This window comes from Lutjanus erythropterus, chromosome 11 (assembly GCF_056507025.1).
Source record: "Lutjanus erythropterus isolate fLutEry1 chromosome 11, fLutEry1.hap2, whole genome shotgun sequence".
Lineage (NCBI taxonomy): Eukaryota > Metazoa > Chordata > Actinopteri > Lutjaniformes > Lutjanidae > Lutjanus > Lutjanus erythropterus.
Window position 1 is genome coordinate 34,094,063 of NC_139327.1, and position 23,352 is coordinate 34,117,414.

At 41.6% G+C, this 23,352-nt stretch overlaps 1 protein-coding gene across 1 annotated transcript in view; it reads left to right on the forward strand.

Moving 5' to 3' along the window:
* Nucleotides 1-23,352, forward strand: part of zbtb16a (zinc finger and BTB domain containing 16a) — a 201,694-nt gene that overhangs the window by 114,347 nt on the left and 63,995 nt on the right. The window contains exon 4 of the mRNA XM_084730007.1: nucleotides 9,855-9,941. Coding sequence (XP_084586133.1) covers nucleotides 9,855-9,941 — 87 coding nt within the window. The remainder of the gene's footprint in view (nucleotides 1-9,854; nucleotides 9,942-23,352) is intronic.

Below are 23,352 nucleotides of genomic sequence, written 5' to 3' on the forward strand. Positions count from 1 at the left end.
TCAACAATCACCAGCTCTGGTTTGGTTGAAACAAACTCTTAATTCACAGAGTTAGATGTGAAAATATTCTGACCCTACATGCTGTTTCTCACTGCTGCTTCTCTTATGTCCAGCCTCTCTCTTGCTCCTCTCCTGATATTTTGTCATCTAACTCGGCGAGAGAGTTTAATTCGACCGGCAAACCCAGAAATTTCAGCATGGCAAGAGCAGCTAGAACATGTCTTTCAAACGATGATGAGTTTAACTGAAGTCGAGCAACTGTAAAATTGGGTAAACACTTTTTTATTTCCTATAATTTTGTCACAATAAAAGTCCCCTGTTATTTAATCATCTAAATGATTTTATTATGAAGCAGCAACATCAGGAAATGTTTGGTTTTTAATCAGCAGTAACTTAAAATGATTTCTACTGAAAGCGAATGTAAAACAGTGAAATGAGTACAAAGTACAGTCGCCGCTGCCCACTTGGAGGCGGGTCAGGCGCACTTTGTCCCACTCCACTCTGCACAACTCTGCAAAATAGAAGTGGTAATGGAAAAACAAATCAGCGTGGCACAGTTTGACTCAGCATGGCCAATAGTGGAAAAGCCCCGTTAGTCACAAAAACATTACAAAATAGGATCCTAGTTGAGGAATGCTGAAATTACCCTTCATGATATTGCAATGCGTGATCTCAACAAATTGCAATCCTTTTTTATGCAAAATACAAACATTTTAGCCCAGCTTAAAACCAACGCAAACCATTTTACCGGTGCATACTGCTGCCAGAAATACACATTGTGGCAGCATATGACCAAGTTTACAACTTAGCATATATTCAATTTTGTTGATCCCAAACTTTTACACAAGGGACAACTTTGCTGGCTCAAACTAAATGTTACTGAGGAGAACAGCTGATTCTCACCAGATGAGGCTGATGCACTTTATTATCAGAGAGTACAGGTAAATTCCACAGATCGTCTATGGCGCAGTGTTAGAGACAGCTGGCATTTTATTCATATGCATCAGTACTGTTTGTTCCCCGTGTTGTTTTTATGTGTGATGGATTGTCCAGGGTTGAATTTGGCATTTTATGTATTACAGCAGGCTCATTCTTCCTGAACAGTCGAGCTCTATCGTTGAGCCTTTTCTCAATGCGGAAGCTTTCAGACACAGGGATTTTTTTGTGTAATGGATGCTAAATAGTGTCATGCCATCTCATGCAAGCGGGCATGTGAGACCATTTGACAAGTGATTTTGATGACTACATTGCAGGAAACAGAAGGCCTCTGCATGATTTTTGATTTCCTGAAAAAAAAAAAAAAAACATGTCCAACTACTTTTTTCTGTTTTTTGAACATTACGTTTACACTACATGTGAGTGCCACATTTAACAGGCGAAACAAGATAATTTGATGCGTGTTTTGCATTGGGATTGATTGGCGTCATGAGATCAAAAAATGACCAGTTATAGAAGAAACAGTGTTTTTTGTTTTATCCCCTGTGCAGTATGAAATGTTTAGCTCTCATATCAACTTGGTGACCTACTTTTTGTGTGTCGCTATGAGCAAAGACAGGCTCTCTAACTCTTATGTTTAATTCTGCGATTGTCTTTGATGAAAGATTCTGTTTAGACTGAGATCCCCAAGGGGGGACATCTGTTGCAAACTTAGCATATATACTCTACCTGTGAAAGAAAGTAGGTTGGAACAACAAGTGTCAAGTCTGAGTGTGGGCACAAAAAAAATATTTAGTCTTCCGCAGGAGGTAAAGAAAAGCAGGAGCATCGGCCCAAACAAACGGGGCCTTTCTCTGAGCTGACATATTCTTTTGAATGAGAGGAGCGTCTGAATGGCGGCATTATGAGATCACAGAGCTGTGTGGATGATGCGAGTGTGGTGATAGTGTGTGTGCTTATCACACCCACAAACTCCCAAATGGGCACTGGGGTTACTTTTTCCCCCTTCGTCTCTGCATCATAACGTAATGATGGTTTGCATTTGCGGCTCAGATTCCATGCACACGTGGAATGAGTGTAATAGCAAATAGGACAATGCACCATTGCACACCACATTATTTAGGGAAATGGGAGAATGGGCACTTAGCATGTCAGGGGAAATTACAGGCGAGGGAATGCACCATCACTTCCCTGTGAGGCCTGCTCAGCGGGCTAATCCACAACCCTCCTCACGTCTAAATGTTGCCACTGTTGGGGGAAGCCCACAGCAGTTAACTTTAAGTGAAACACTCTTGAATAATGCCAAGGAGGTGGGTAGAGTAGAGCACCTAGAGTCAACTAGACCCAACAGTAATCACAAGTTGTATTAATGGAGCACTTTTACAACAGAGTACCAAAGACATTTACAAGTTGAACAACAATGTGGATGAATGCAGCATTGGTTTAGTGTGGAGATGAAAATTTCATGTGATGATTATGGGAGCAAAAATGATCATGGTTACCAGAATTATCATAGTATTGTGCTGAAAATATTCTAAAAGTACTGATACGCATTTTCAATAACTTTAATTTTATTTTTCATTGGGTTTTTCAAAGACTGGTAATCAAACAAGATTTTAATGATGATTATTTTGAAGCAGTAATTGGAATTTTACCTCACTTTTACCAAGAAAACGGTAATCATTGAATTCCTAGTTTAGTGAGAGGTGGGGGATCCTTGTCACGTGATGACTGACTCAAGTCATTTTGTCTTGACTTTAATTTTGGACAAAAGGTTTCTAACATAAAGAGGTAGTGTTGCAAAGCAACCATGCAAATCCTGTTGTTAATTATTTATTTTCTAATGAGCAGTTCCATTAAAATGTTTAAGATATGTTTTATTCATCAGGTTAAGTTAGGACTCTTTATTTTGACACAGATTTGGAATAGACTTGACTTGGTCTTCAATGTTTAGACCCAAAGCTCATTGCCAAATTGGGTGTAGTTTATAATATTTATGCATTAAAAATGACTACACCTACGTTACATGGCGAAGACAGAAGCCGGTGGAAGTGACTAAATGTACCATGAATAAAACGTTAGTAGTCCATGAAAATAGTTTATTTCTGAGTGATGTCAGATATATTTTTATCTGCAATGGTGGTTGTGACAATAAATGATGAATGAAAGATCCCTGGTGGCAGGAATTACATGTCCTTCTGGGCATTTATTATGCAAAGTGTTTCCATACACTTTGCATAGCCTGCTAACTTAACATCGTCAACAAAACATTAGGGCCACCTAAAAGAAAAAGAATACTACTGCAAACCCAAACAAACAAGTTAATGTAAAGTTACACAATTTGCCTTTTCAGGAAACCAGTGAACCTGATACGAACCTTCTATTACAGCTCATACTTGCAGCTACAGTTTAAACAAGTCTGTCTAGTTTTCTTTACAAGGAGGATGAAAGCCCTATAAAGACAGATCGGGTTTACAGTATATACTGGACCGTTATATTACCAAGTGTTCCTGGGCTTTGTAGGAAGTTAACGTGATTGGCAGGGAGCCTTCTCCAGCTTCTTCTCTTTTACAGCCCTTTATGAAATAACAAAGCCACACTGCGCTGCAACAACAGTTGTGCAATATTTCAGAGAGGGAAGCGAAAAGGGAAGCGACTGTGGTGGCATGTGGCACCTGATCACCACCCCTTCCTCACCTCCCAACACACACACACACACTCACACACACACACACACACACACACACACACACACACACACACACACACACACACACACACACACTAACTCATCATGGGTTGTGCAACTTGTATTATGTCAACTAAGGGCTGGGTCTGTGGCAATGTGACACAGGACTCCCCACTAACAGTAGACTGGGGAAGTCTGCCATTTGGAGATTCCTTGTTTTGTTTTTTCCCGTCATTGACCTTTTTGATTTTGCGGTAGTTCATTTTTATTTACTGCACATCAGCTTTTGACTTGTTTATTCCAAAGTTTTCTGGTGAGTGTCGGGGAGATGCCAACATTTAAAGTTTGTTTTGTGCAAATTAAAATCGTAATTTCAATGTTGCCCGTAGATTCTACAGTGTAAATTTGAAAAGGCCTCTTGTTAGAGTTGTGGATGCACCTGAATCAAAAAACATTATTTGAGAAAGCACAAATAATGAGAGATTCTATCTGAATATGCTTGTCATTATTCAGGGGGGGAAAAAATAATACAGCAACATTCAGTACTTTTTATTTTTATTTAAGTACATTTATACACAAGTACTTAATTTTAATATTATAATATTATAATTATGTTATGAATATAGATTTTTCCCATCAACTGAAGGATAATATTTATGTATTTACTGTAAATAATTCCTATTTCCAGTGCAAAACGGAATGTTTGGATTTATAAAATGTCTTTTTCAGTTTCTGATTGTTCAGTGTTCAGTGTCCCCAAATTAAATGGGGTGGGCACCCATTTTAATGTGACTTCTGGTATAAACCACGCCTACTCCTGGTCCTCTAACCCAATTCAGATACACAGAAAGCTAATCAATTAATTGTTTAAATGTGAGGATTTGCAGCTTTTCTTTGTCATTTATGACAGTAAATGTCACGTAAAGAAGTCTTTGGACTGTTGTTGAACAAAAACAGCAATTATGTTACGCTGGTTTCTGAGGAATTGTGATGTGATTACTCGTGATCGTAATCAGATTAATCAGTGATGAATATAATTGTTAGTTGCAGCCCTAAATGTCAGCACGCCAATCATGACACACTATCAGGCAGAGACGAACTGTATCGTGCCACTGTTAGCTAGCTAACTTTCTCTTGGATGCAGTGACAGAAAATGTTTTTGAAACAAAAACGTGACGTGGGAGAAAAGCCTGCAACAGTAAAAGCTCCAAAGCGAGCGGTAAAGAAATATGACCCTGACATTAAATTTGGATTAATAATGTCAGGCAGTGATGCTGAGCCAAAAGCACAGTGTGTTAAATGTGACGAAATCCTGTCACAGTTTATTTTTTCCTCCCTTTTTGTCATGTTATGTGCTTTTTTTTTCTCAATTATTTGGCATGGTGGTCCTCGGAAATTTTCAGAAGGGGGACGAAAATCCCTGATTTAGAACACGCGTGTCAAGAGTAACAGCTGATGTCAAGTGTGTGTCTCCTCTGTCCCGCTTGCCCCGTCTCTCCGAACTAACAAGTTCACCCTCTCGCGATCAAAGGGGCCTCAAGATTTATCACTTTAATTTGGCAGTGAAAATGGCTGATGGCGGCTGTTACCAAGCGGAGGGCCCCCCTGTTAGCACTTAGCTGGCTAACTAGAGTGACGGGCATCTGGCTGGGTGGCTGCCTGGCTGTGTGTACCCTGGGTTCCTGCGCTCCCACTTTTCCTCCCCCCTTTGCCCCACGGTGACCTCACACAACTCCATTCTCCTTGAAGCAAGGCACCATGCAGGCATTTCCTGACAATTTATGTCCTTGTGCCACAAGCAGGGGCATGCCCTGCACTAAAATCCTATCCCTGGCCCATTTAGCACACGCCTCTTGGCCTCCCAGAAGACTGGTTATAGTGTTCCTCCACTGTCTGTGAGGCGGAGTCATTACTTGTAGTAACCATGCCAGTGTTAAGCTGATTTACTGCACATCACCTATATTTTACAAAACTGCAAAACATAGTTGTGAATGTGTTTTTCTTTCCTTCCAGTCAGCCATTGGTGCCCATTCATTTCTTTAACCAGATTAGAGTTGCTGAGCATGAGTGCTCTTTTCCAGGAACACACAGCGACACACACCTGGAAGCTGCCTGGTGCAATCATGGTTTGATCTGTCGGCCACTGAGGAGCCCATCTGGGGCAGCTGGGGGTTAAGTGCTCTGCTCAGGGGGACCTCAGTGGTGGAGGCAGACAAATTGTAAATGTAAACTTGCCTATCATGAAACTTGTGACATGATATTCACTGCGACGGACTACGGTACTTATTTTCAAGCAAGTTTTAAATTGATTTTCATAGATCATGGAAAGTAATTTAGCCCAGTTTCTACCCAGAATGTAGGAAAAACCTCATTTTAAATCTAATACTCTTTGACATGTTTTGGGAAATGGTCAGCAGTAATGTTTGGATCATTTGGAGAGGGTTCTTATCGAGCTATTATGTATTTGGGATATTTTAACCACTTTACCTTGCTGTCAGACTGCCTTTTACGATGAGACACTGCCGCCAAATAAGCCAAATATTGCTCTCTTCAACCTAACCAAACTCCATAAAGAAAAACAGTAATTTAACCTTGCAGGACACTGGAGTTGCTGAACTACAGCTGCCTCAATCTGTTGGTTTGTTTGTGTTATTATGTAACTTCAGTGAGTCTGAAATAACCTATTAAAGCACCAGAGTCACACAACAACCAAAACCTACTAACCAAGCAAAACAGTGGTAGTCCTGTGTTCTGCAAAGTTAACTTGCTGTTTTTCCTTATGGAGTCTGGTTGCTTTGGAGAGAGTGATGTATGGGTTATGTAACGGCAGTTTCCCATTTTAAAAGGCTGTATGACGGTAAGGTAAAGTGGTGAAAATACTCTAAATATAGCATGTTAAACTCTTATTAATTTTTTTGGGTCAACCTGTTTTTTTTAAGTGGCTAAAATTTGTTTTGCTGCTGACCCTGTCCACAGCAGTACATCACTTAGCTTCCATGCTGGTGCACCTGCTGCTTCTCCAAAGTGGGGACATGCTGACCTGCATCGACTGCGGTTAACAAACTAGCTATTAATAAGTGCCTCACACAACCCCACTTCACATTATCTGAACTGCCCCTTCACGTGTATTCACTTTTAGCACTGATATTAGTCTATCAGTTGTGCATAATGGTGTCAGGGTTGCACTTGTATGGTCATAAAACTGTCCCAGTTGGTCTCCTCAAAGGCGATCAATGAGCTTAAATCAATATGATGGAACGGGTCCAGTGCGGTTTAGCAGAGCAAACGTAGCTTGTAAAAACTAATAATTACAGTTACAACAATGATGAGTCAGGGAGTTAAAGAAGCAACAGAGGTACTATGTGTTTAATGCAAATGAGGGACATCAGTGGGTGTGTTGGGGGATCCTGTCTACATCTCCACTACATGTCTTGTTCTGCAAAGGTTAAGTGGCTGCTTTTGCCAGCTAATTCGGCCATATGCTCATCTGTGCATTTGACACTGGCGTGCCATACGCTCACACTACAAATTATGCCTCTTGAATATGCAGCCAATTACAAAGGACACTGCACAGCAGCTCAGACTATTTAGTTTAAAGTTGTTAAGTGGGAATAAATCTTGTGATATCACAGACAAATCTAGGATGTGATGGTTTAAAAGGTTGCACTGCAGCGGCTTATGATCTAGTCACGCTCACTTGTGCCGTCTTTTGCATAACTTGTTGCATAAGCACTCCACTGGCAGGCACACTCTGTCATGTACGGTCCGTGTCATTTCTGCTTTTGGTAGGGCTTATTACAGTACAGGCCGTTCCCTAATGTCACTGCGGTTGCAAAACCACACAAGCCATCTCTCCCTGACTTTTTTTTTCTGTCATCTAAGAATTGGCTTCCTGTTTTCATTGTGTTCTCTTTCTCTCTCTGGAGGTGTCGTAACCCACGAGGCCGTGCCAAGAACAAACCAAGGCCTGGTCGGGAGAGATCGCTCTGTGCTTACACTGGAAACAGACACAGACACACACACACACACACACACACACACACACACGTCTATTTTGTGCACACACAATATCCAGATGTTAAATGTGTGTGTGTGTTTCTGCGTCTGTTTGATGTGTGATGTGTATGGCATGTACAGTGCTCGTTGCCAAGCCATAAAAAGTCGTTTGCCTGGGCCTGATCGTGTGTGCCCTCCAACAGCACTGTGTGTATGCGTGCTTGCCAGTCTCCTGTCTCTGCTTTTTATTGTTGTACAAGGTTGTTCATAGAAGTATAGACGAACATTGCAATTCAGACCATACCTCAAGGGCTACATACTTGATCTACTTGTACATACGGAAGCAGAATGTGGTGCAACAATGGTGGAAAAGTTCTCCACAAGAACTGCATGGCTTTGAGTCAAGAGCAAGAATGCATCAGCCTTCTACATATGCATTAAAGTGATACATGTTGTGCACACATCAGATATATTCCTAGAGTATATACTGACATAAAAAGTGTGTCTAAATATCCATCTGGAAGTTAGAGAAACTAGACTTGCAGAGGAGAAAATAATGTGTCACATGGTCTCCACAGCACTGTGGTCAGTGTGGTTTGTGTTTAAATGTGCTTTTTGACTTGACTTGAGAAGAACGATCACAAATAATAGACTCTATCTGGCCTACATCAAACTTGGATGTAGAAGAAGACGGTACCTCCTGCTGCTAAATGCATATTCATTAAATTAAGAGCTGAATCTGACCAATCTGAAGGCGGATAGCTTGTTTCATCAAATTAGAAAGCTAAATGTAGGCTAGATTATATACTACAATACACCCATTAATCAGTCAAATACTGAAAAATATTCATCTAAAGAGGATCAAATAATGAAAGCCTAAGCCTTCAGATAATAGTGTCAGGCTGAAAAACATTGTTTTTCATTGTTGTCAATCACTTTTCTCGTATGTGCAACTTAGGAAATGAGGGATTATTTCATTGCAAATTACAATGCTTATTATCACACAGATTGCACATATATTTAGAAAGATGTGGTCATTTGCAAGACATTTCTGCAAAAATGAAGCATAATTAAACTGATCTTAACTCAATATTTATTATTTCCGAGATAAAAAAATCTTGTGCATGTGCCACAATTGCTTTTATGTTCTATAACATGATCATTAGAGCCAGTATTAGTATTTGACAGTTTAAACAGCTATATATTGGCTTATATATTATATGTTTTTAACAGTTCAGACTAAGATGTGTTGGTTTACAAGAAAGCTTCTCAGTGCTGTCTGTATGAGGCCTGTGTTGGTATGGATTTTTTCTTACTGCAGTGCAAAAGCAACATATTCCTGCAAGATGCAACTGCCCAAATAATTACATTTTGTTGGACTGTGTGTAATGTCTGTGCAGCATTCAAGTGCAGGAGAGACAGTAGCAGACGAGTGACAGTGCTGCACATAACTTAGCAAAACTTAGCAATAAGTTTTCAGTCTAGCAGGAAATGTACAGTACAGATTACAGTGTGTCAGTTAACGATGCAGCTTCTCGAGACCAAGAAAAGTCTAATCTGTTGTTTCCCAACTGCTGGAAAAGTGACAGGATTAGCTGCAGTAAGTTAAGCAAAAAAGCTAGCATTAAGCTCATGCTAACCCAAGCATTGTACGTTTGCAACACTGGTCCCCTTATGAAGCTGTGTAATCCAGTCTTAAACTGCATTGTCCACTGAATGTCCTCTGTGGTTGTTTATCTTTTCTCCATCTTGAAAACAGTTTTTGTTGTTATTATATTGATAGCCATTCACTGGCAATCCCATGATGCCTTGGGTTATGTGGCTGTGTTCCTGACTGTGTTCCTGACTTGTTGTGCATTGTCCCTCATTGATCCCACAAAAGCATGAGAAAAACTTCATTTTAAACCTTCAAAATAAAATTTGTGGTGATGAGCTCAACGCCGCTGCTCACTTTTTGTCTTTAAAAGTTGTGTTCACTGCAAGAAATGGAAAATGGAGGTGGATACCCCGCTGAGTCAAATCAAATGCACTATGTAATAAAGGCAAAAGCCCAAGTAAATAATTAAAAATTGTTCAGTGTTGACAGTTTTAAGTGATTTCTTTCTTTAAATAAAATGCATTTTGTCTCCGCTTTAACATGCCTTTTTTCTCTCCATGTTTGCTTCTCCAAATGTGGTACGTGTGTGTGAATGTGTAATAACTGTCCACACTCTTGTCGCTTTTCTTTATCCAGCTGGTGAGAAGGCCATAGTTTGTGACCAGTGTGGTGCCCAGTTCCAGACAGAGGAATCCCTGGAGGCTCACCGGCAGATCCACACCGGTATGAACACATGCATGGCCAGACATATCATCACATCATGACACCATAGACATAAACAAAAGGATACGAGCTTCTCTGCTACATCTCCACGGTGCATTGGTTGAATTTGCACAAAAAGTTCCACTTGATTTTATTCTCGGTGTATTAATTCGTAGAATACGCTGCAGATGCTGCACTTAAAATAATATGCACATTTTGGCAAGAGCAGTTCTTTCAAAATAGTGATGAAAAGGTCAAATTAGCAGATGTCTTGTAAAAACTTTGAAGTATGTACTGTAATCAGATCAAGTCCAAACAGAGAAACATTCAGATCACATTGAATCATCAAGTCTCTCTTGGTTCACAGTCCCAATCTGTTTTGGGTATTTTTCGCGAATCAGCATGCATGTTGTGGTGTGGCGTGTGTTGTGGTGATGTGTGCCGGCTCATTCAGCCCTCTCTGGATAACTGGAGCCATGGATTGACACATAGATAGATCACATCATCTTGGATTAGTCCCACTCGCCCTAAATCAAGACAGACCCAACAGTAATCAACAAACCGGGAAAACTTGGCAGGCCGATGTTGTTTATCAGTGCTCAGCTATGAAGATGGGAAGGCGAGGACGATCTAGGTGCCAAGATGTAAATAGGAAGAAGTAAATCCCCCTTCAGCAGATGTGTGATGGCCCAGAACGGTTTCACTGCTGCTGATGAACTCTTTAATTTGGGGGAAAGGATCGTCTCAAATTTCCACCACTTCCTTATGAACATGTTGCTGGATTGCTGGATTATTCTAGTTTTGTCTTGCATTTGTATGCATGTGTGTTTCTGAGTCTTTTGGTTTCTCTTGGATGTGTTTAAACTTGTCTGTTGATCGTCCTCTATCCAAATTTTCGCTCTACAGCCAACATGTTGGACTATCACACCAGACTCAAAATAATTAGACCCTGACATGAGCTGTGTACCACACGCTTCCATGCTACTGTTGATGGATAATATTGCCCCATAATGTAACACAGTACAGATATGGAGCAGCTATTTGCAGCTGAAAAAGATGGGATGAAGTCACAAGTCAGCACTCAGATCGAAGTTCTAAACTTTGAGTTTCAAGTCCTAAACCAAATTTAATGCAATTTTAACAACGGAGCCTCGACTTCCCATTGTTTGTGCGACTTCAAAAGTCAAACAAAACTGGAAGTTCACGTGTCTCTTTCTGTAAATTTCAACCCACATGTTTTGCATACTGCATGAATTTCTCCTGCAACTTGATTGAATGCTTTTGTATTGGTTCAAACAAAGTGGAACTGGGGATGTGCTGCTTGCTGAGAATGAATAACATTAGCATTAGTTAGGAAATGAAGGGAAACTTAAAAGGCTCAAGTCCAGTTAAAGTCACCAGTCACTGGTGTTCGGTGTGAGTCTGAATGATCATGCTAAAAGAGCGGATGTTCATGAATGTGCTCGTGTTTGCAACAAATGAACATGACTGTGACGATCATTCACTCCTGAGAAAGTTAACGTCACTCACGTCATCGGCTGATTTTTAAAAAAGTGTGATGCAGACTTGTAGCAGAGAGAGAGAGAGTGTGTATATGGACCGAAGTGACCGACTTGATATAAATACTTTTTCAATCATGCAGCATGAAGTGTATGAGCTTGGCCGCACTGCAGACATTGAGAAACTGACAGATAAATATGCTCGTGTCCTCTTCCTCATCTCCTCCTTCATCTCGTTGCGGTTCTCATGCATTATGGTGCATTCAATTTGAACTGGAAAGTTGGAATTTCTGTGTTGCCAGTCGGACATTCTGACAGTATGTTGATGTTCAGGTTTGGTGTCTTGGTAGAAAGAGGTTCTATTTAAAACTAAATTTAAGAAATGAACAACAGTGTTGGTCGAGTTGCGAGTCTTTTTTGATTTCGTTGAGTCAAGTTTAAAGTCATCAAATTTGTGATGTATAGACTTAGTCTTGTATAGCACTGTTTAAGTATATACTGTAGTATGGAACTGGGAGATGGCGTAAATATCATTTGTATTGTGAAGGAAAGCCCGTAGAGGGTCCAAAATGGAAAATATTCATCCTCTGCAAAGGACAATTTCATGTCGGTTTACCTTGCAGACTTTGATATATTGTAAGTTTAATCTTTGGCCCATTAGCGGCATAAGAGGAATGGTCACTGGGGTCAGTCACTAACCGATCCACATCACCATATTTTAGCCCTACCCGAGCCTGTCAGACAAAGTGAGATGAGAGAAAAGACTGCTGCACATTCAAGCCAGAAACCGATCCTCAAAATAGCCACACATCATCATTATCATCATCTTGTGTTTTGTCCTTCATCTGAAGCTGTGACCCTCAGGCCCCCGGTAGCAGCTCCCATTGGGTGGTTACACTTTTTCTTTGCAGCCACTCATGCCCCCCACCACCACCACCACCACACACTGCTCCTCAACATTTGAGAAGGGAAGGTGGGGTGGTGTACTCAGGATTTGGGGAGGGGGGGGGGGTTACTCCTAAGGGGCATGCCCTCGGCCAATCAGCTCGCTGGAGGTAAAGAAGGGTTAAACGAGGCTAATGATCCAGCAGCCATAACAGCGGAAAGGAGCACTCTAAATATAGGCATTCCAGTCTGGAACGAATGGAAGGGGTTGGGTGGGGGGGTGGGGGTGGGCGCGCAACGGCAGCCAGGGCCAGACGTGTCTTCCTGCCAGACAACTGGCGCAGCAGCAGCAGTAATAGTATAGTAATCATCCATGTGTTGAGCCCCTCTGAGGGATCAGAGCCTGAAAAATGGGCTCTGGCAAAATATGACAAGGCAGTTTCTTGGTCTGCATGATTCTAGGCTTGAGTCTCTTTTTCTTTAAGCTACTGTACATCTACATTATGACATATCTGACTGTGGATTTCAGCACTTGACATTTAGCTCTCCCCATTGCGAAAGCATGGCTCTCGTTTTCAATTAGATTCGCTGATTGCTGTCACTATCTTGACTCAAAATCAATATGCTGTCCATTTGTCATCATTATGGCAACTGAAAGTTAACATGTTGGTATTTTAGTATCATTCACAATTTATATACCCTTCTCCACTTCCATCTACACAGATCCACAGAGCTTTATGGCTCTGAATAGTGCAGAGGTTTTCTTTGTGCTGCAGATCCATTTTTCAAGGCAAATACCAATGTTGTGATGACTTGTAACCTATTTACTATTGTACTGTATGCATGCACTTTTCAAGTACCCCATAGACTTAAGGCCGCATATTTCATTATAAATTTGGTTGAAATAAATAGCATTGACCGTTGCATGTCCCTTACGATATTTAATTGAAGGGGGAAATGTGTCTGTGAACATCATCTCCAGCAAATGACAGAAAGTATACTTGAAAGACCATTGCACACTGTTAGAGGAAAATTCTCGTTCAACCCTGACACCGTAGCTAAACAGGCTGATAGTTTTCAGATTGAACATTCCCTTTGTGTCTTTATGTCTTTTTTTTTTTTTTTTTTTTTTTTTTTACCTCTGAGTCAGACATAACCAGCCTAAATAGCATAACTAATGTTTGGTGCATCATTTGGTGGGAGGGGCTTAGTGGAGTAATAAGAGGCAGCAGAGAGCATTTTTCATTGTCTATGTTATTACCTACTGCAGCTTGTGTGATTACATTGTCCAACATTTAGTTGCTTTTTGTAGTTTTTGAGACAAACTCGATGGTATCAAACTTTAAATGAATTGCTCAACACAAAAACTAATCTAAAATCCAATTTCGTCTTGAATTAGTTCACAATGTGTTTATTGTTGACTTATTTCTGGGTGTTTTTGTGTGTGTGCCTTTACATATAGTGACACTCGTAAGTATTATTCATGCACAGTGCTCAGTGAGCCAAAGGCTGACAGCATTTAGTCCGTTGGTCTGTCTCCAGTAAGGGAGTAACCAACAAGATGAGAGTGAATGTATGTCTCTGAAGCCTACCATTCAGAGACTTAATAGGAACTTGTCTGTTGTTGTTGGTTTTATTGTCCAGTGGGAGCTGCAGGTACAACTACAGGTCTAAAGTGCCCCAAAAAATACATTTGAAAAACTGAACAGCAGAAATCATAACCTGTTTACTCAAGATAAACCACAGACTTTGCTGTGAGCAGTTTTATATATGAGCTACTTTCTGTCTACCAGAGAAGATTAGACTTAATCTCCACCAAGAGGAAAGGAAAAGTTCAAAATAAGATCTCGTCTTTGTCTAGCCCGTGTCTCCTAGACATAAATGAGCTCAATTTAAGACCAATTTGAGACTTTGACCATTTTCTCATACTTCTTAAATTCGGCTCGTAAGAAATAGCCTTCGTCTCACCTCAGCCTGAGACTAATTTTAGCTTAATTGAAGATCTAAAACTTGGCTGTCTTAAATGGGATCTTAAATTTGCCTCACTGGTCAAATTAAAGTCTGGTTGCTGCAACGGTCAAGGAGGAACCTCTGAGACACCTATGAGCTCAGCACAAGATCGCCTGCTTTTCTTTTGTTTTGCTCCTCTTGCCTCCTAAATTGGTGTTTAGTAGAAACAGATGAGACTTCAGTAAGCTCAAAATAAGAATCTAATTTATTTCTCACAAGACAAAAAAAAAAGATGATTACAAAAAAACAAAATTTTCATCAGAGTACAGGCCAGAGGAAAAATATGTGTTTTTCATTTTGGCGTGAACTGTCCCTTTAAGCTCTAAGAATAGCTAATTCGTTTGTTCATCCGCTCCAACACTTTTGTGTCCTGGGGTGTGATGAACATCCTGTAGGGACTGCTTGCAGTTCTAGACTTATTCTGTTTTTTTAGACACACTTTTCCTTATCTTGTCTAGAAAACCTAAATAATGATATCTCAGCAGAATATTCAGGGAAAGACAAAATAAAAGACTCTTGATCAGATACAAAAGCAACTCCAGTGGACAATAGTGTGTTAAATCTGTTGGAGCTAGAAAGCTTAACAAACATGGATTTATTTATACAGAAATGTCTGTGTGTACAGTACCCAAGACGCAAAACATCAGAGAGGGCATGTGGTGGGAGCATGGGGTTACTGTTGGCCATCAAAGCCAGATTTGATCTCTGCCTGCCTCTTGGCAGCGCTTCAGCCCTTGGCTAATGTTCTCTGATGACAATATTTGGCCTCCGAAACTGTGGCTGTTTCTTGCCGCTTTGAATGGGAACTATTGTGGCATCTCCTCTGTTGGCCGGATCAGCTGCAGTCTGACTCAACCTCTGTCTCTTTCTCACTTTGTCGGTCTTTTCTTGCCGTTAAAAAGAACTGCCCTCGGTAAAGCGCACACCTCTCTACAGCCCTCAAACTGCACTGCACGTATGTGGGACGTATAGCGGGGCGGTTATCCAAAACCATGGGATAGTTTGGAGGTCGTTGAGGCATTCCTGAAGTTGTCGTCATTCCTAACGGACAAGCTCTTTTGCATGGGGATGTGGAGCGGGGTGGGGGTGAGGGGTGAAGGGGGGGGGGGGGGGGGGGGGACTGGTCGAGATGCCAAGGCAACTTGCAGCAAAACATCATGTGGCTGTTTTTACCCACTGAACTCGTGCAAATACACATGCACAAACACACACACTGCAAACTAACCCCTTCTTTGGCAGCGTTGTGCAACACACAAACACACACAAATAAATCCAGGAATGTCTGTGTTCAGGAGCCGAAGTCACTTGTGAGTTGCATTACATCTACTGACGGCTAATTTTTTGTCACATATTTTCCCAAATTGGATGGCATCGCATCAGAGTCTCTGTCTCTCACTCGAAACTGGAACTTGCCTCGGGGCTTTTGTAAGCAAAGAACACAGTCTGTCTGGCTTCCACGGAGCTCTTGTCCTTAAAGAAAAACGCTGCTGTCATTTACAGTTGCAGCCGGTTTACTACTGTCTTTGTCTCATGTCCTCCGATTGTTATGCGGTGTATGTACTGTCCTGCGCTTTGCATAGCAGCCTCCTAGACAAACACAACATGTTGGGCTACATGCTTACAGGAGGAGGAGGAGGAGGAGGATTTCCTGGTGGAGGCTTCCATTTCATCATGTGGCTGTCAGGTGATTGTCTGAGAGCAGAGTGTAATGTAATGTGCATACTGATATGAAACTACTCCAAACTGAATTTTTTTATTTTAAAATTCTGTCAAGTGTAAATGACAGTCAATAACTTTCTCTGAATGGAGAAGGAAAAAAACACTAATATCTGGAGTTACTCTGACTGATACTGCAAATATATTAATCACTCATTCAGATCTGGTGAAGTGAAGTATGATTTTTACCGTCATGCATCAAAGGATTTTAAAAATACAGACTTGAGGTTTTCTTCTCAATCCTCCTTTGAACGTAGAAAAAAAATTTTTTGATGTTAGACTGGAGTCTTTTCTCCATGAGGCTATGTCCCTCCTGTGATACACTTTCAATTTCAATTTCAAACTAATAAGCTGTAAGTTTTGCGATTTTTTGTGTTGTTTTACTGCTAATGTGGCTACTGCCACAGGCTGGGGTGATGTTGGACTATAGTGTTGTAATATTGACAGAGGGTTAAGAGATAAAGCGTCATTGTGCAATGAACAGCAATACCTTCTGTGTCCCCAGCAACTGAGGGGACACACACCCTCAGATATAGAGGGCTTTTAAACCGTGATGTCACGATGATAGAGAGCTCAGTGGTTTTTGTTCAAAGTGCAAAATGACATGCATGACCTGCTGTACAAGTAGCCTCCTCCACATACTAGCCAAATTTGAAACCTCAAAAATAAGGGTGATTTTGATACCAAAAAATGAGTTTCAGGGACTTTGCTTCCTGCATTTTGGTGACTTTTTTATAAATTAAAATAACAAAATAACAAGTACACAGCAACAGCATTTTAAGGTTGAATAATTTTAGAATTACTTTAAATTCTCAAGAAAAGTACAGAATAATTTGTCCCTCCAGCATGAAAGCTAATATTCATCAGTTTTCTTTCATTCTTTTTTCTCTTTCTTTCTTTCTTCATTTAGTTTTTGCCCCTGCCCCTAAAAGAAAAAAAATACGAAGAGATTTAAGCAGATTTTTCAATAAAATCATGCCCCTTTTCTTTAAAACTTCACTTAAGGAACAGGAATGCTACTTGGGAAGTCCAGTTTGGCTGTACTGTTGACTGGGAGGAAACAGTAGACTTCTACACAATTTACAGTGTCAGAAACAGGTTGTTATAATAAAAATAAAAAAAAAGGGTGTGGAAGCTTGTCAGCAATCATGAGAAATACAGCAGAATTTGTGATCCAGTGAGGAAATAGGGAGAGGGCAATGAAAAACGTCTCCTGGGAAAATCTGGCAAGTATGCTTATCCTCTGGGAACACGCAGGCACACAGGTCAAGCTTTTTCATCTAACGCAGTTTTTTTCACTGTCGACATGGGCCAAATATAGCTGTTTTATTTGTAACATTGACTTACAATTTATGGGCCAGAAAAAGAGGATTTTATCTCCTGATGAGACCTGGATTTTTTCTTTCTTTTTTAAACCAAGCACAATAAAGTGATTCAACACATAATGTGAGCTCTGTCGCTGAAAAGAGCAGTAAAATTTAAGGAGCTGGTTATTGTTTAATACGGACAGCCGTGAATGCACTCTGTTTAATAAATCTTTGGAGATTTAGTTAGTGAGGGTCAAGTTACTCAAACAGCCCTCAGAAGTCGATGTTTCTGCTGTGTCATTTCCTCTTTACGATATCAACATCTAAACTGTTTCCCGAGTTGTTATACTGTGGATTTTGTCCCACACCATAATGTCCTATTGTGAAGCTCATTTAACCATGGCCACCTCCAACGTGTCATTTTCACTTTGCATTTCCAGTAAAGCCTCTCCCTATCTGGCTGTACAAGACACTTTTTTTTCTCATTCTGTCTTTATCTCTATACTTCTGCCAGCTATCTTCATTTCTTTTTTTCATTAGATTGTTTTGGTCCCCGCCATAATTTATAGCTCTTGTATTTTATTGGTAAAACCCACCACACTCGCATTCCACTTGATTAAACTGTAGCTCGGTGCAGAGAAGCAAAAGGTCAGAATTTGTGCACGGAGAAAGTGGCTCGCAAACAACAAAAGTAAGCAATAAATTGAAGTTAAAGTACTTTTTTGGGGGGGGCCTTGTTTTTTAGCCTGCCAGCTGATTTAAAAAAATGAAGGGATTCATGCATTTTACAGGCTCTGCAAGCTCTATATAGCCGCCAATCTGAGCTGTATATCCACAAGTGCACGCTTTGTAATTTGCATTGCAATCTGCACATTCATCCACCAAACTGAGGCCACATTCAGTAAGAGCGGTTGCCTGTTATTCAACACGAGCTGTGAGCAGCAGCAGAAGCGACAGGGACTGCATCTCCCATGTGACCTGTGTAGAAATGAGTTCGGAGTCCACAGGCCTCGGAAGAATTTGTTGTCCGACTGTTGGTGTTCCTGTTTATACATGAATCCTCTCTACTTACGCACACACACACACACAGCAGTGCCAGAGAAAATCCACATATAATAGGAGGGGGGAGGTTGCTCTCTCTTACTCTTTTCTCTTTCTTTCTTTCTCTCTCTCTTTATCTCCCTCCGTCCTTTTTTAAAGTCTTGTAATACAGGGAAAATATGCAAACCATGGAGTGGCAATAGTGGGTTTAGCCAGTGGGAACACAGCGTGATTCCAGCAGGCCTCTGCCGCAGAGTAAACACTTTCTTTTCTCAAGCCAGAAATAGTTTGGCTAGAGAGACAGAGCGGCAGAGAGGGAGGGAGGACAGGAGGAGAGACAGAAAAAGCAAAAAAGGGAAAGAGGAGACAGGGGGGAAAGGGAGTACAACAAGGTTATGATGGTCAGAAAAAAAAGCAGCTATTTTGAGTCACATTATTTCATCTTTTTCATGCTGGTAAATTGTTCACACCAGTGGCCTCGCAATCAGTTACCTCAAATACAAACACACACGCTAACACACACGCAGTCATGTCACTCAAGCAAATTAGGCCAATGGCAGCGCTACACAGGGGTCACGTCAAAAGTGCCGATTGTCTCAATCACATTAGTCCAGCACTGGCATCTGTTTAGCATTTAGTTAATTGTGATGTTATTAAGTTGTCAGTGAGCATTAGGGCGGCGATAAGCAAAGCAAATATTCTTCCAGCGCGGGCAGGCAGTGTTACACACGTGTTGCTGATACACACACACACACACACACACACACACACACACACGCTCTCATATATAGGAGCATACAATTGCCTGGACCATGCAAGTGTGATCGATTCCACTCAACCTACTGCTCTGAACTCTGGTTAACTGTTAAATTATCACAATAAAGATTAGATAAACATGTTTATGAGGCATTTTAGCTCAATGCAGCTCGTCGCTAAAGGGCAGATGTGCATTAGCATTCTGACTTTTTGATCATAAAATGTTCGCAGCTTCATGTCGGTGTCATCTGGTGAGTCAAAATGGTGATTAGCACCAGCGAGTGCTCATCGTTTCAGCAGCCCACTCATGATGGAGCAAGCTGTCCGTGGTGTGGTCGAAGGCAGATTATCCGTCTGTCTGTCTTTCTGTCTGTCTGTCTTTCTGTCTGTCTCTCTGTCTGTCTGTGCTGAGCCGGCCAGAGAACTCGCACAGGGTGTTTTGGGTCACAGACGGTATCAGGTGCCACATTCACCTTGTGGGGTCCAAGACTGAGACACAGAGATAAAAGTCTCTTTCTGCTTCCATTAAACAAATACCGCAGAGGACATATTTATGACTTCATGTTCATGTTCAGCCCTTCTTGAGGGCATGAATATTCTTTTGTCTATTTTACTCAGCCCTTGTTTTTTGTTTTTTTTATAATAAAACATGAAATATCAGACAGAAGTGACAAATGGCACAGAAAAAGTAAAGTAGCAAACCGTGGAAGTTGTGATAAGCAGCCTTTTGCTGGAAAACTGATTTCAACTAAGAGACATTGTTATCGATTAATTGATTAATGACCTCTGCCTGCACCATCTATGGGATATAGTCTAAAGACTCAATGTCAGCAATTTGGAGCATTATAATATAGGGTTGGGTAGTATTAATATTTGAGTTGATATGGTACAGGTACATAGAATTTGGTATTGCTACCCAGCAGTACCTTTTTTTGGTAATTTACTCTCTTTGTAATAATAAAAATGTAATTCCAGTTGTAAAAAAAAAGTCCAAACTTCTGAACTTCTTCAAACTCTACCTCCCTTTCCCCTCCCAAACCTGTCCCTACAACCTACAGCCTGTCAGTCCATCCCCAGGGCATACCGTAAGGCGCCAGTCGTGTGTCTGAGAGGAAGCACGTGTGATTTCCCTCCAGTTATGTTGTTGTCATTACCGCAGTGTTTGCGTACTGTAATATGTCCCCTTAAATAAGTGTGCAATTCCCATACTACTGGTTTCAAACATGATAAGAAATACCTGCTGTTTTACTGTACTAAATATCATGTTGGTAAGGATTCTCAGATAATGCTAAGCCAACATCAACCAAGGCAGTGAAAAAGGCTCAGTTATTTCCAGCAACTTTATTACTGTATACTATTTACTATATTATTATTATTATTATATAATCAGTACTCATAGTATAGTATAGTATAGAAGTTTCAATAATCAAATCCACCCCGCCTATGTGCAGCATCCCATGAGCATCTTAAGAAAAGTTAGCATAGCTCACATGCTGTTATATCACACTTGATACAATATAGACATCTACAGATCCTTTTAAAGAAGAATCTTGAAATGTAAATAATGGTTTTCAGAGTTTTCAGTGTTTAAAACTAAAGACCTGTTGATAGTTTCAAATCAAGACTCAATAATCTAACGATGGCATAACTGTTAGTCCTAAAAAGTATATGTTTAAAGTGAATACCAAATGGAATCATAAGTTTAAAATCAAAGTTTGTATCCTTAAATTCTCAGTGATAGAAAGTGGTTTGTGTGGATATATTCACACAGGTTGCTATACTGTGTAAATGTTTGCAAGATGACCATTAAAAACCCCGCAGTTCCCTTTACCTCTGTCTCTGTAAAGAAATACCTCTTTCTCTGTGCCTCCCTCCATCTCCCCCCTCCTCCTTGGCTCTCACACTCACTCACCTTCCAAAATAGGAAGAGTACAAGTGGTCACAGACGCTATCGGTGGCTAAATTAAATCAAGCGGCACTAGCTAGACTACAGTCACTTCTCCTGTGACTACCCTCCTCCTTCTCCCTCAGCAAACAAATTTTTCCCCAGATAAGATCTAAATGAGTTTTTCCAGGCGGAGGAAGATCCTCCGTTCGGCTGATGGATACTGTGCGCGGCTGCGGTGTGACCAACACCCGGTAGTAATCATCCGCCACGGCCATAAGTGCTATGCACAGCGGCCTATGTGAATGTGCGGTTTGTGTGTAAATGAGATAAAATGTGTGAATGAGAGTTGGCACAGCTACGTCCCCCCGCACCCAGCTTCATTCATTGAGAAATACCCAACTGGGCCCCTGCACTGCGGAGCCTCAGTGCCGAGGCTTAGTGTCATGGTGGGCACAGCCGCTTTGAGGCATCGCCACAGGAAACTATGGGACAACAGCATGTCAGGGAGGGAGGTAGTATTCTTATAAGGGGGAAATAGGTGGGTGGGATCCAGTAGCAAATTGGGATGTCGGTAGTGGTGCAACAGTCTGGCTGCGGGAGAATCCCCACATGGATGGATCATTGTAAACCAGGGACAGCAGCCACACATCCAGAGAGACCAATAAAATGATGTGGTATGGGCAGTGGGAGTGTGGGTGAGGCGGGAGAGGAGGGGAGGGAGGGCGGATTATAGACTCCCAGAGGGCTCTGCGATTCACGGGCCATAAAATGGAAGTCAGCAGGACACACTGCAAATCTGGCCAGCCAATATCCAGCATCCCCTTTCCTTCCTCCCTCCTTCGACCCCGAGGATGTGTCTCAGCCGCACGTCACAATGCAACCCCAGAGAGCACGTCCCGTTGTCGGACAATCTCGACTCCCCTGGATGCCGCTTTTCTCTCCCCCCGTTACATTTGCATGTCAGCCGCTGCGGCTTTGTTCGAGATCCGCTTGGTTAAAAAAAATAAATAAATAAATAGGAGGACAGATAAGGGAAAGAGACAGTGGAAATCTGCGAAGGCCTTTGCCATCCGGGGAATTAAAAGGCCGCTTTTGTCAGGAGGTTCCCTACTTTTCAGATATCCCATCGCATTTTAACCTTGGCAAGGCGAGGACTTTGAATATAAAAGGATTCGCCCAAGAGAGCGAAAGAGAGAAAGAGATGTGGAACACTGGCCCCACGTCAACAATAGCCAGGGTCCTTTTGTCCACAGTGTTATTTGAAGTAAATCTCCCTCTGTAATTAGATTGGAGCTGTTTGTGGACATCTTAGGAGAGTGCGTCCGTGTTAAAACAGCAACGCGCGAGGGCCCTTTTAATTTACAGTGCAAATACCTTTCGATTAGCGTGGCGAGAGAGGAGGGGGAGCTGGGACTGAGGCTGGGGGACAATAGAGGAGTCTTTCAATCCTTTTCTTTTTGTTGTTGTTGTTTGAGAGCGGGAAGAGGTTCGAGCAGCTCTCCTGTGTTCCTTAATTGTGAAGCAAGGAGATTAGTACGAGTGCTTCCAACCTTTCACCCCAAACAAAGGCGCCATCAGATCCAGTTGCCTAGTGACACGGGGGTTTCACACCGGCAAATTTAGCTGCTGCCTTCGCCACCACTCCAGCTCCTCGTGGTACATCTTAAAGAGAAGGAATGAAATCTCCTCGCTGCTTGTGCACCCCCTATGCAAACCATTTCTGTCCCCATCCGTCTGACAGCGCCCTTAATGGCACCGAGCAGCCACGCTAATGAAAATGGCCGTTCATCCTCACTCCAAGTCTGTCTCTCAGACTCATATAAAAGTTAATGTACCCGTGACAATGACATTCAGAAGACCGTTTAGCTTTGGACAAATGCTGCATTTCTTGGTGGCAAGAGCAGCCGGGCACACAGAAATGTCCTTTTACACTGCGTGCAGCTCAATCAAAGGGCACTTAGCAGTGTCATATTGATTATGGGAGCTTAACCCCCGTCAATCTCCGATGGTTCATTTTGGCAGCCTTCCCGTAGATGGCTTCGATGAGAGCAGAACTGCCTAAACAGGACGAGAGGGTTTCCCTCATCTTAAGCCAGTGCTGGTCAATTTCTAGCATAACATAACCACAGATATATGCTCATCAGAGGGAGACAGCAGAGTGATTCCTGTATGTGTGTGTTGTCACGACTGTCTCCCCGTCTGCCTCGAGGCAGGAGAAAATCATTAAGAGAAAACAAGCACAGATCCTGGACAATCCCAATTATGAAAATGACATTTAGACCTAATTAATTATCACTCCATTTGAATGTGATTTCAGCTCCCAGCTGATG